This window comes from Cylas formicarius, unplaced genomic scaffold, assembly GCF_029955315.1.
Source record: "Cylas formicarius isolate icCylForm1 unplaced genomic scaffold, icCylForm1.1 PGA_scaffold_3__17_contigs__length_32017465, whole genome shotgun sequence".
Classification (NCBI taxonomy): Eukaryota; Metazoa; Arthropoda; class Insecta; order Coleoptera; family Brentidae; genus Cylas; species Cylas formicarius.
The window spans coordinates 28,065,030-28,080,178 of record NW_026844326.1 but is presented as its reverse complement, the minus strand read 5'-3'; the positions used below and the strand labels follow the sequence as shown (position 1 = coordinate 28,080,178).

The 15,149-nt window shown below is 36.4% G+C and overlaps 1 protein-coding gene across 1 annotated transcript; it reads left to right on the top strand.

Annotated features, from left to right (window-relative positions):
• Positions 1-241: 241 nt before the first annotated feature.
• LOC132699570 (ATP-binding cassette sub-family C member 4-like) lies at positions 242-13,306 on the top strand. Its single transcript, XM_060666364.1, has 9 exons — positions 242-489; positions 7,269-7,499; positions 7,553-7,983; positions 8,036-8,192; positions 8,248-9,435; positions 9,478-9,817; positions 9,869-10,019; positions 10,071-10,754; positions 12,607-13,306. The coding sequence occupies exons 1-9, from the start codon at positions 413-415 to the stop codon at positions 13,056-13,058; spliced, it is 3,711 nt and encodes a 1,236-aa protein (XP_060522347.1). The 5' UTR covers positions 242-412; the 3' UTR covers positions 13,059-13,306.
• The last annotated feature ends 1,843 nt before the right edge of the window (positions 13,307-15,149 follow it).

Below are 15,149 nucleotides of genomic sequence, written 5' to 3'. Positions count from 1 at the left end.
CTACTAATTATTTTGTAATTTATAACCAAACATTGTAAAAGCTATACGTGGGAAAATAAAATTTTAATTTTAATTTTTAATAATTTTTAATTTAATTTTAATGTTAATTAATTTTTACAGACTCAAAGCTAAATTTCGGTTATAGAAAACAAAGAACAAATAATCTTAATGCTCCCCTGCCCCGTCGATTTCGAACAGCGAGAACCTGTCCTTACACTAAACTATTTGATTACATTAAAAAATCAACAACGCATTCGATGATTGGCCGCGTTTACCATTGAGTGTAGTTAACGCGATATTTTCGTCGGACGAAAACCGGTGACCCCCCCAAAGAGTTACGAGTTCGGTAGCGATCCGATGGCACGCCGCCGTTGTTAATATCGGAAAAATCGTCAACGAGGAAAAAAAAAAGATGGACCACTGCGACAAGGTGGTGAGAAAGCAGAATCCGAGAGAAAAGGCGAACGTTTTCTCACTGCTCACTTTCTCGTAAGTACCTACGTCACTGACGATGCCTGTACCGGCCGGTTTTGCTGATCTTTGTTAAAAATACTTTTTGGTGAAACAGAGGATTCTCAAAATTTCCCCGGCGTATTCTTCGGGGCAAGAAACTCTCTAATCGGGTCTTTTAAATCGTTAAATAATTACAGAAATAAGCAATATTACTCTCTTCCACTTCAAAACGAGGCAAAAAATTTGGGGTTACTTTTAGATACAAAACTTCGCTTTGAAAAGCATATCTCGACTTGTACGCAAAGGGCTATTGGCCGTTTAAAACGGTTGTATAGCTCAAGGCATATTCTAACTCGAAATCTTAAAAAACCTTATGCGATGCTCTTGTTTTCTCCGTGTTTAATCACTGTGATATCGTATATGGGCCTTGTTTGACAGGTAATTCGTCACAACGTATTGAAAAAATTCAAAAATTCAGACATGACGTGAATAACTTAAATTTAAGATTTAAAGGGGTCATAGTTCCTCGTCACCGATCTGGTATATTTGAAAGATCCTTCAGTTACGACTTGGATAAACTATATAATAAACTGTCCCATTCCGTTCAGAATGCCACAATAAATTCTTTTCCAAATAAACTAAAAACGTGGTTATGTTCAGGAATTTAAAGAGAAAAAATGGAAAAAAAACATTGAGAAGTTTCAGAACGCAGGAAGAATCAAACCTGCTAAAATTCTATAGAAATTTGTGGTACTTTAGCATCGACTTTAGCTAATAGTTTTTTTATTTACAGAGGTAGGTGATGTATGTGTAAGGATAAGTGCACTGCACTCTTGCCTTTTCTTGTAATTTTCCTTGTCGAAATTACCCCAATAAAGTTATTATTATCATTATTATTATCAAAACCCTAACGAGCGAATAATAACAATATTAGAAGAATTTTCCAAAGACGTGCAAATATTCAAGTATGACGTCCTCCACTAAAATTTTCGTAAAGACAATGACAATGTACCACAGTTTTCAAAATACTTAATTTTTACTTAAAATGTGATTACAAAAAAGCATGAGCACAATAGAAAAATTTAAAAAAAAAATAAAGAATTGTTATTTAAACATCAATTGCGAAGTTTTTCGGTGACCAATTTTTGACAAGTTGTAAGAAACTCCCCGTAAATTTTTTTAAATTTTTATAGATTCTTAATTTTTGGCAAATTTTGTACTCACACATTTATACAGTGTGTCGTATTTTAGAAATTTTAGAGATACGAAAAAGTGGTTATATGGTGCATAAATTCACAAGGATTGTGAAATAATTGACCTCCGAGGTCCCCCGATATTACACCGCTGGATTTTTATTTTCGGGGAGCGATCAAAAATAAGGCCCAGAAATCGAGATGAACTTTGACGAGTATTCAACAGAATCTTAAAAGAATTGGAAAATATATTCCAATCAATTTAATTATTTCCCTAAAATAAAATTTAAATTATTGTTTTCTTAAAATAAAATAATTATTCCTGTGTGTCATTGTTATTTATTTTACTCAAGGATTTAAATTACATGAATTACCCTCTCAAACTGACCATATTGTAGAGATTTTTCTTTCCATGGCACAATGATTTATTGAATAAAAAAAGTCAACTTTTAATAATGTTGAGTACTGAATAATAAAATGATAATGAAATACTAAAAATGCGTATTTTGTCATGAAAAATTGCTTTTTGAGTGGATTCGCAGTAGGCCGAGTTTAAAATTTAAATTTCGGTAACATCAACCTGTGTTCCTAAAACGAAACAAAAACGCTAGTTAAATTTGAAATAATACGAAAGAAATTCCCGATTAAACACGAAGAACTAAGAGAGAGATTTTCACGACTAAAATACACGTAACAAAGACTGTTTCTCCATAAAAAAAAATTGAATAGAATTTTCAAAAAAAATATTTTACAAACACCGATCTTAGAGTCTACAATAGACTGTCCCCAATGCTAACGAGCAACATTTTTAAATCCAAACTAAACTAGAAACTGTTTTTATAATTTACACGAATATTTTACCTATTAATGTTTGTCGTCACTGTATTGTTGTGGTCTATCATATATTTTTATTATATAAATTTTTAATGTAATTTTCTACCTCATTTGCATATATATATATATATATATATATATATATATATATATATATATATATATATATATATATATATATATATATATATATATATATATATATATATATATATATATATATGATGACACTATACTCCGGGATATCATCCGTTCGCTCGTTGAACTCCGACTGGAATCCTGCATCCGACTGGAATCCTGCAAATCCTGCATCCGACTGGAATCCTGCAGACGTTTCGCCAAAATCTCACTTGGCATCTTCAATGCTCGCGCTCCGAAAACACTTCGAACACTGAGCGCGAGCATTGAAGATGCCAAGTGAGATTTTGGCGAAACGTCTGCAGGATTCCAGTCGGATGCAGGATTTGCAGGATTCCAGTCGGATGCAGGATTCCAGTCGGAGTTCAACGAGCGAACGGATGATATCCCGGAGTATAGTGTCATCACATTTTTCCATCCGTGAATCAATACGTGAGAATATATATATATATATATATATATATATATATATATATATATATATATATATATATATATATATATATATATATATATATATATATATATATATATATATAATAAACATATTATTTTTTTATTATTATTACTAATGATTTTTGACAGAATATGCATTAATGAATTGTCAGGTCCTAATGCGATACAATGCGATATTTATATTGATCGCTAAACAAGGTGGGTAACCTAAAAGGTAAATCGTAGAGTTCAATTCCAATGATGGTATTTGGTAAATGCCAATTGTTTCTAAATTATGGTGGCACTAATTAGCAGACACTAATAGTAATAATATATTTACCAAAACTTTAAATAATATACAGTTATTCTACAAACCCAGTACAGAAATTTCCTTAGCGTGGGAAGCGTTAATTAATGTATTATATTTTTCACGAACTTGTAACACAATTAATTTTCTATAGCACCAGCAAGAGTCAACGATAGGATTCAAAATTTTTACTTAACTAACAAGTTTAACAACTTAAGTTGAAGTAGATATAAACAATATAATAATTAATAATAATAATAATAATAATAATTTTTATAATTAAAATTTTGTTCATTTTTTGATATACTCTAGGGTGGATAAAAAAAACCTATTTTTTTTTAATTTGACACACAAAAACTAGTTACCTCTAGAAAGTACTTACCACGTATGAGCTCTTAATATTAATGGAAAGATTATCTTCATTACAGTTTTGCATTTATATATATATATATATATATATATATATATATATATATATATATATATATATATATATATATATATATATAACAATCATGTCTTATCACCAATAGATTATTAAGCCAATTTTATTAATAATTTTTATGGAAAATTGAACGCTCTACAAAAACGGCCTCTTATACTTTTTCGATGAATCGAACCATTTCAATGATATTCGAGGTCAAAGATTGCAGAATTTAAAGAAAAATAATCCGTGAATCAATACGTGAGAATATATATATATATATATATATATATATATATATATATATATATATATATATATATATATATATATATATATATATATATATATATATATATATATATATATATATATATATTATTACTAATGATTTTTGACAGAATATGCATTAATGAATTGTCAGGTCCTAATGCGATACAATGCGATATTTATATTGATCGCTAAGCAAGGTGGGTAACCTAAAAGGTAAATCGTAGAGTTCAATTCCAATGATGGTATTTGGTAAATGCCAATTGTTTCTAAATTATGGTGGCACTAATTAGCAGACACTAATAGTAATAATATATTTACCAAAACTTTAAATAATATACAGTTATTCTACAAACCCAGTACAGAAATTTCCTTAGCGTGGGAAGCGTTAATTAATGTATTATATTTTTCACGAACTTGTAACACAATTAATTTTCTATAGCACCAGCAAGAGTCAACGATAGGATTCAAAATTTTTACTTAACTAACAAGTTTAACAACTTAAGTTGAAGTAGATATAAACAATATAATAATTAATAATAATAATAATAATAATTTTTATAATTAAAATTTTGTTCATTTTTTGATATACTCTAGGGTGGATAAAAAAAACCTATTTTTTTTTAATTTGACACACAAAAACTAGTTACCTCTAGAAAGTACTTACCACGTATGAGCTCTTAATATTAATGGAAAGATTATCTTCATTACAGTTTTGCATTTATATATATATATATATATATATATATATATATATATATATATATATATATATATATATATATATATATATATATATATATATATATATATATATATATATATAAACAATCATGTCTTATCACCAATAGATTATTAAGCCAATTTTATTAATAATTTTTATGGAAAATTGAACGCTCTACAAAAACGGCCTCTTATACTTTTTCGATGAATCGAACCATTTCAATGATATTCGAGGTCAAAGATTGCAGAATTTAAAGAAAAATAATTTTTTGTTCCGAATTTTGTTTTTGATCGAAAATTAATTATTGTGAAATGTTGTTGATTATTTTTATAGAAAATTTAATGTTATACAAAAAAGCTTTCTGGTGGTTTATGGATTACTCGAACCATTTTGAAGATTTGCACTGGGATCCCAATGGGTTCTTATATTCATAGTTTTTTTAACAAATATTTTCAATTTATATTATATTAGATAAAGAGATCTTCCCAGGCTGTTATACTATTTCTTATATGGTTTTCAAGAAGTGTATGATAGAGCCGTTTTAACTGTACCTCGTTTAAGGCCGAAGACAAACTTGAATCTGGCTAAAAGTGCCCTAATCTTTTTCACAACATATGTTTTGTTTGAATTTTATTTGGTCAATTTTGTGATTGTTAGTAAATCCTAATATATAAGGATTGAAAGTCGAGATCGATTTTTTTGGCGACTATTAAAAAACAAAAACGGAAATTCCGAAGAACACTTGATGCGTGTAAATTTTTTTTCGAAGCAATCCTGCTAACAATTTAATCTCGCGGAAGTGCACATGGTTAGCCATCGCATAAAGACTTCGACTCAGTACCGTGCCAATTATGATCGAAATATATTTTTTTCGTGCCGGGAAGTAATTTTTGACCCATTTTCTATCGCGAAATATTTTTTTAACGCGGAACAAAATAAACCGAGGACCGACACAATGGTTCTGCGGTTAAACCTGCTACGCAGCGTTTGTCATTGTTGATTAAATAAATTTGCGAATTGTACTTTTTTTTTATTTGGGACTTCCCGCCGGATAACATTTAAATAATGTACGTCTTCGACGATTGCGTAATCGATTACGACCAGAATAACTCCTGCGAGAGCGAAATACTCGTAGTGGTGTTCCGCAAGGATCGATTATTGGGCCCCTATTATTTATCAGCTATAATTATATATCAACATTAGATAGGAGCTAAAAACAATTGAAAAACACACCCAGTTGAACAAATTAGTAGTTAATAATATCCTAGAACAACCCTTTAGGCGGGGCGATAAACCAAATCCTGCGTACTTTTTCCCAAAGCAGCTAATCATTAACATTAACATTCATTTCTTCTTCTTTTTTGGAAAAGCTTCGGTAACTAAGGCCAAACAGAGCACACCTTCTACTCTTAGATATTCTACAAACCTAAACTTATATCAATTATCAGTTAACCGTATTTTGACATTATTGAAAAAATCCCATCTAACTTCCTCAAACTTTTTCTAATGTTGCAGGAATCTACTTCTTCCGCTCTCTTGCGGCCTGAATTTGGTATACATCATTTAAAAGTCACTATATTTAAATTTTCTGGAAAAGTTGCTTTCAATAGACTCATAAGCCAGTGTTTTGATCGCCAGTTACAATTTGCAGACAGCATGGTTCACCATGCCGAAATTACCACTGTATGTATATTTCAAGAAAATGAAACTATTTAAAAAATGTATATAGTTTCTGGTAAAGCTACGTAGAATGGGCCAGAGCCCAAGTCCCAAGGTGAGCTATCGGATTAGTCTCCTAACGCAGAGTTTTGATGGTCAACACAGGCTGACCTTGAGTTTCATCATATCACCTCTACCATACCGAACTTAGCACTGTATGTATTCTCCAAGAAAGTGAAACTCTATTCTACGTACGTTTTACATATCTTCTTTATTTTAAGTTCGAACTAATCTGTGGGGTGCATATCTTCACGAAGTTGATACATTCTAAAAGTTAGATCTTTTTTCATCAATGAATACTTTTTTTGCTTATGCCTCGTGTAAATCATTTAAAAGTCACTATATTTAAAACATGTCTAAACTTTCTGGTAAAGTTACTTAAAATGGGCGCCCTAAGGCTCCTAAGGCAGTGTTTTGACCATCAATTACAATTTGCAGACACCAGAACTTATCGCTTATCTAATCTGTAAGAAAATGAAACGCTATTCCACCTACTGTTATCATGTCTTCTTTATAACAAACTATCCTGTTTAAGGATGTGGAGTTTCTTGCGGAACAACAACAACACATAGAGTCGGGTGGTGTCATCTGTGCAGGGTTGACCCTTTCTAAACAATGAAAGGGGAAAATAATTCACAGAATTAGAATTAACTGAAGTATTTTTATATTTTGTTATAGGAATAATTGTATTTCCCTATAAACAATAAATAAATAAATGTTATAATACAAGATAATGCTCGGATATGAATAAATCATGAACCTGAACTCCAGGTACACGGGTGGCCTTTTCAAGAAAGCGATCAAACGGGACCTGCAAGAAAAAGACATCTACGAAGTGATCAAGCCGTGCAACTCGAAAAAAAACGGCGACTGTTTCGAAAAGGCGTGGAAAAAAGAGACGCTACGACCGAAACCTTCGATGGTTCACCTGTTGTGGACCTGTTTCGGTATCAAATACGCCATCCTGGGGGTCGTCCATTTGGTCGCCAAGCTCGTGAGCAGGTACCAACAAGTCTACATCCTCAACCTCCGTGTTTATCGATTCGTATCCACAGCGTGTTCGAGCCTGAAGCCGTCGGCAAACTGGTCCAGTACTTTAGCCCGGGTCAGAGCGAGCTGACCTACAACGATGCCGTATACTACGCGACCATCATGATCGGTCTCAAGTTCTTCCACGCGTTCTACACCCAAAACTACATCATCTACATACAGCAACTCTCGATCCAGATCAGGACCTGTTTCTGCTCGCTCGTCTACCGCAAAGCGCTAAAGTTGACGCCGTCAGCGATGATCGACATCAGTCTCGGCAACATCATCACGGTGATCACCAAAGACGTCTTGGTGTTCGAAAATTCGATCATGCTCATCAACGACATGTGGGTGGAAACGATAAAGGTTGTCGTCGTCAGTTATCTCATCTACAATAAGATCGGCGTTTCCGGTCTTGTAGGGATAGGTGTTCTTTTCCTGGTGATTCCGGCCCAAGGTGAGCTGTTCGTATAGTGTTATCCCAAGACGGTTAAATGCGTCGTTTTCAGTGTACGTGACGAAACTGCTGAAAAATCTCCGTCTCGATCTCTGCCAAAAGACCGACGAACGATTGCAGACCACGCAGGAGACTTTATCCGCCATTAAAATAATAAAAATGTACACGTGGGAGGCCGTGTTCGCCAGAAAGGTCGAAGTAAAACGAAAGTAAGGGTACCGATGTCGACTCGCAGCACCCAAAAACGATCGCGTTGTATTCCAGAAAGGAAATGAAGTACTTGATGAAATCGTACTACCTCAACTCGATCAACTTCGTCGTCGGCTTGTTCACCGCGAAAATCGGATTCTACGCGCTGATAATGACCTACATCTACCTCAACCAATACGTCAAGGCGGAGATAGTGTTCTACGTGATGAAGTGCTTCAAAGACCTGCACCACAGCCTGGGCGTAATCATACCGTTCGGTCTGGGCAGAGGCGCCGAATTGCTAGCGTCCGCGTCGCGAATCAATCGCATTTTGGACGCTCCAGAGCTTCAAGACAAAGACGCCAAATCCGAATTGACAGGCGTGGTCAAACTAGCCGACGTCACGGTCAGAGTTGGGGACAAGGAATTGCTGAAAGACGTCAGCGTGGAGTTAAAACCCGGACTGACCGTTGTTACCGGTCCGATGGGTTGCGGAAAAAGTACCCTGCTGAGGGCGATGCTGGGGGAGTTCCCCATCGCTGAAGGCAAGGCGGTATCGAACGCGACCTTCTCTTACTGTTCGCAGGACCCGTGGCTGTTTCCTTCCTCTATTAAGCAGAACATCGTATTCGGCGAACCGTACGACCAGAAGCGATACGACGCGGTCTTGACAGCTTGCGCACTCAAATACGACCTGAAATTGTTCGACAAGGGAGACGAGACGATAGTTACCGATCGTGGGATGAATTTAAGCGGTGGTCAGCAGGCCAGGGTGAACTTGGCGAGGGCGATATACAAGCGGAGCGACGTCTACTTGCTGGACGATCCGTTGAACGCCCTGGACCCGTCCGTGCAGGACTACATCTACCAGAACTGCATCGTAGAGTTTTTAAAAGGGCAGAAGTGCGTTCTGGTGACGCACAATCTGAAGCACAAAAACCGCGCGAACAATCTGGTGGTGATGGTAGACGGTCGGATCAAAATCGATGGCAAACCGGACGAGTTGAAGAACGACATTCAGGACGATTTAGAGGGAAGCGAAAAAGTTTTAGGCGAAGAACCGGATGAATGCAAGAAGTCCCTGGTGGACGCCGTCAAGCCCAACATCTACAGCGAGGTGAAGAAAGAGGGTAAAGTCGACCTGGCGGTGTATAAAAGATACTTCTCCTTCGGGGGAGGTTATTTCGTGTTCTTCCTTATCGCGACCCTGTTCGTCGGGTCGGAGTTCACCCAGAGCTACTCCTCGAGACTCCTAACGAACTGGTGAGTTAAATACCGTCCCCGAGTATCACCCGCGGCTTTTAGGATCAACCTGCAGGAGAATGCGTCCAACTTGGCGACGAGCGATTCGCAGGAATTAACACCGACGGTGACGGAACTAAACGGCAAAGCAGATCTGACGTTGAAGATATACACGGGAATGATAGTCGCGTCCGTCATCGTTGACTTGGCTAAACAATTCTTCTTCGTTAATTTTTCACGCAAAGCCTCCGTCAACCTGCACAACGCAATGATCGAACGTCTCACCACAGCAACGATGACTTTCTACGACAACTATTTCATCGGCAACATCCTCAACCGGTTCTCGCAAGATCTCAACGTAGTGGACGAACGATTACCGCTCACCGTCAACTTCTTCGTGATGGTGAGCGATTCATTCGCTTAGAAATTGTCGTGCACCGCTTGGTGGTTTCAGACGCTTCTCGCTTGCGGTGGGATAGTCCTTCTAGTCTCGTCGGTGAACTGGCAGTTCCTGATACCGGCCTCGATATTAATCCTGATTCTATTCCTCTTGAGGTTGCTTTACATGCCGACTGCCCGTAGCCTGAAGAGGCTGGAGGCCTCCAGTAAGTAACGGATAAACCGTCAGAGCTAGACTAAACCCGAAATGTTCGTAGCCCGAAGTCCCCTAATCGGTCACCTCAACGCTTCGATGGAAGGCGTGACGACGATCAGAGCGAGCAAGGCGGAACGCGTTCTAACGGAAGAATTCGACAGACACCAAGACCTCTACACTTCCGCCCATTTCATGACGTTTTGCGTGCGAAGGGCGTTCGCCTTCTTCATGGACATCCTCTCCGCGATGTTCACTACAATGATCGTCGGCAAATTTCTCCTTTTCGGTTCAGGCGAGGCGTCCGGTGACGTCGGTTTGGCGATCACCAAAGCCGCCTCGCTAGCTCACATCGTCCAGTTCGCTCTGATGCAATGGTCGGACTTGGAAAACGACATGACGTCGGTGGAACGCGTGTTGGAGTATACCGAGGTGCCCCGCGATCATTACGATGGGCAGAAAATCGAAGGCTGGCCCGCCAAAGGGGCGGTCACTTACGCAAAAGTGTCGCTGGCCTACAAGGAAGAGAAGGTGCTGAAGGGGGTCAGTTTCGAGGTGAAGCCTTCGGAGAAGATCGGCATAGTGGGACGAACGGGGGCCGGCAAATCGTCGGTATTAGCCACCCTGTTCAGACTGTACGATTTCGAGGGTATCATCACCGTGGACGGGGTGGACACCAAGACGCTACCCTTGGATTTGCTCAGAGATAGCATTTCGATTATACCACAAGAGCCGTTACTGTTTCAAGGTAATTTAAAAGTTGAATATTCATAGGCTAGTCACAAAGATGTTTTCACCAAAATGATGTATTGCACCCTGCACATGTTTTATTAGTAGACAACATTCTCAACTAATACAAGAGATTTAAACTACTTCTTAACCAACGTGAAGTGGGATGACGACCAACAACGCAATGTCATCAATATTAATTTAAAAATACGCAAAACAATTACATTTCAGTATTCGAGTTTAATTTGAAATAAACAATTATAAGTGCAATGAAAAAATTAATTTCTCTCCTCAATTTTATTACCCTTCTATAGTTCTGTACCTGGCGAATAGAAAGCATAGAAATTAATATTCATTTTAAAAAGATTCTACAAACCTACATGGATTTATTTTTTACCATTTAATAAAAAAAAGCACTTTACCCTCCTACAGATTTTTTTTATTCATGTTAATCCCCAATATTTTATAGTTTTGGTTACAAAACCGAAAATAAAGTCAAATTGACGCCAATAATATTATTTTCTAAATCCTTCTGTCAAATACCTAATTATACACCAAACTAGCGTGCGCAAAGTGTCTTTTCGCCACGTTAATTTCGTTTCCCACGGATTTCCGGGATATTACCGCATGGGTGTGGAAGCAATCTGACGTTTTCGGAGACTTTACCGCACGGCTTGAATTTTGACGTTTGTCAAGTCTGATGGTCATGTCAGTGAATGTACTCGTGTTATTTGCAAAAATTCACTTAAAAACTAACGGTGGTAGAAAAAGTATAGTATGCAACACGTTTGGAAAAAGTCACTCTTATTAAAGACTCGCTCCGCTCGTGCCAAACAAACTCGTGAATCAAATGCCGTTTACCACACTTGTTGTATAGTAGTTTACCAATTACTTTTTCTACGACCGTTAGTTTTTGGGTACATTTTAGCAAAACAACACGAAGGCATTTACTGAAATGACCGTCAGAATTGACCAACTCAAGTCGTGCGGTAAAATCTCCGAAAACATCCGATTGCTCCCAAACCCGGTAATATCCCGGAAATGTCCAAAGTGATTCGAATCTATGGGACAAGAATCTAACATAGTAATGTGACGTTTCTCACACGCTAGATCGGTGTATAATTAGGTTTTTTACAGAATGGAGTAGAAAAATAAAATTATCCTTTCCCCCAAGTGAAGCATATGATTTTTGCTGAAAGTAGATTCTCAACAACTGTTTTCTCAATGCATATCACGCTCCTTATGGAAATAAAATTGCAAAGAATTTGTTTCGGATTATAAAAATAACAGCCGTTAAGTTTACTAGCAACTTTAAAAAATAATATTTCAAAATGTATTGTACTTTCGCATACTCTTTACTTACCCGGTAACTTACATCGATTAATTTTAATAAAGGTTTCGCTTTATCGGCACTCAGCACGTTTTAACGCGTAGCAAATAATTCGATACTATAATATTCCCGTTTCCGTTTCCTATCAACGCAAAATCGTTTCAACTCGCGAATCAATGTTCTAGTCAACTTACCTGACTCGTTGACCTCGTCGATCAGGACCACGATTAAAGTAAACCACGACAATAATCGATCACACGAAAATGTTACTTAAAACTCCCGAATAACTTTCGTAAATTTGACAGACCGACGCCACGCTCACGTAATAGTTTCCATGCCTACTAGACTCCCGTGATGACTCTCGCGCAGAGGCTACGGCGAAACTCAAGTTTGCTGGTTCGAATCTCACCTGCAGCGGGAATTTTTTTTCGATGTAATGCTACCGAAAAAATCCGGTTACATCGAGAAACGAATTGCCTGTCGATTTTGACATATTCTTTCATGCACACGTGCCTAAATCGTCAAAAAAACCTCTTTCTAGGTTCCGTAAGGGAAAACTTAGACCCTCTGAAACGCCATACAGACGAAGAGATATGGACGGCCCTCGGCAAGGTCTACCTGAAACACTACGTCGCCGCTTTGCACCAGCAAGTCGACGAACACGGCTCTAACTTCTCCACGGGCCAGCGACAGCTGATGTGTATGGCCAGGGCTTTGATTAAGAAGAATAAAATTGTCGTTCTGGACGAAGCAACCTCAAATATGGACCCGAATACCGAAACGTTGGTTCAAAGGGTCATCAAAGAACAATTCGCCGAATGCACCGTGTTCGTGATCGCTCACAGACTGTTGTCGGTACTCGATTGCCACAAGGTCATCGTCATGGATAAAGGAGAGGTGGTTGAATTCGACGACCCGCAGAAATTAATGGCGGACAAAGGCAGTTTGTTCGCTAAGATGTTGATGGTCGACAATGAATACACCCATTTGTAAAAAATTAAAGTTAATGCTTAGAAGACCGATTTCCACTATCACTAGTGTCGAAAATTTACCTCCTTGCGTTGATTAATCTTGGTCTTCTAAGCGTCAGGCTGTGACTTAAAGTGAGATTACAGTTATTTTATAGAGTTGCAGGCGGAAAGACGGCCATTTTGAGATCGAGTATCAGTCTGCAGTTAATTTGCGTCCGTATTTTTAAAGATATATAGCAATTGTTACAAATAAATATATTTTTAACTTTTCGGAAGTTTCATTCCTTCTTAGTCGTTTTTCCCTATGTGTTGCGTTTCAATAAGATCTGTGTTCCCACTCGGTGATCTTCCACGCCCTTTTGAACCTTGTATACTTCGACCAGAAATATAGTGCTTTTACAACCGATCGAGCATTCCAGGACCGCCCTAGGAATTTATATACCTACACTAACAAGCGGGATATAAGTATGTTTTCAATCTTTTTCGCCTAGCACATCTTGAAACACGTACTTTGAAAAATTAGTATAAAGTGACAATTTATTACGTTCTATTTGATCACATTTCTACATAGTCTCATTATTAAAATACAAAATATTAAATATAATAATAATAAAGTATCAGTCATTTAAAAAATCGTCATTATCGCTACTGTCATTATTATTATCAATTCAAACTGAAAATCCATTTTCTTCAAAAAAGTACCCAACGATTCTTTGCCACAACTAATGTTTAAGCCTGTCAGTACTTCTTCTTGGGTTAAAACACTTTATAAGCGTATTATATTATACTCGAAGTACCAGCATCTTCTCTCACTTTCCTCTTGACTATCCCATTTGCAACAATTTTTCATACAGTTAACTTCAGAACTTTGGTCATGTCACTTATTTTTATTGCTGCTCCTACTTCCCCTTCTGAATTTCTTATAAAATTTTAAACATTCGAAGCAACTATTTTTTTCTATTTACTGATGTAATTCGTCTTCATTAGGTTGAACTACCATCTCCACTTCGTCTTCAAAAGGGAAACATCTGCTTCATTCTACGGTCTTCAAATTTTAAAGTGTTAAAATACGGGAACCTTCAAAAAATTTTTCATTGCAAGATTCTAATAAACTAACCAAAACTATGAAAAAGACACAAAAATACAAGCAGATCAATGTTGCTAATCGACAGGCACACAAGACAAAGACAAATTCTCAAACTTAACTGTACAAAAATACGTACCTACTGAAAGCATCACATTCACCTGATGTTAAAATAAGCGCTTTCACTTATTCGACAATACTCCGCAGCATCAATGCTTAATCAAATTTAAATCGGTCCATTTCGGTTTCAAATAAAAATTTCTGCAAATTTTCGTTATGGTCCATCTTGCCTAAGACTGAGGACAAGGAGAGGCTTACGGGGTATTTGCGAAGTTCATAGTTCATAGTTTATGTTAATTTAATTGCTTATATAAATATACAATTGCTAAATAAATTTATTATTATTATTATCATTTCATATTATTATTATTAATATTAATACACTCGTTTGCACTGAAATCCTCTTTCAAAAAATTATATCAGAAATATGAAGATTTTAATGCTCTGAATGTTTCTGTTGGGCGATATTTTCTGTCATGTCTAAATTTTTGGATACAATTTTTTTTTTAAATATCATAAATTTATTTTTTTAAATTTTATTTGATGCATTAACATCAGACACAATGTATATACATACAAAATAGGTTTGAGCTAGTTGTAAAATAAAGAAGAAAAGCGCCGAATGTGATTTTCATGGTAGTACATATACGCTTGCGCAGTATTGGCTGTGACTTTACAACAGTTAGTTGAAAACTTGTCTTTTAATTGTTTACGTTCTGTATCAAATATATTGGAAGTTTTGCATAAAGTTTTTTTCATGAACAGATCTAATAAATATACAATAGCAATTTGAAAATTTTTCTAAAATAAATTTTAGGTTATAGAATGCCGCGAACAGTTTTTGCTACATTTATGGTGAGTTTACACTAAAAATGCAGCGGAAATCCATTACCGACTTCGTTAAAACAGCTTATCAGCTTTATATTGAATTTTCTATGGATGAGGGGGATAACAGTTGGCTGAATAAAA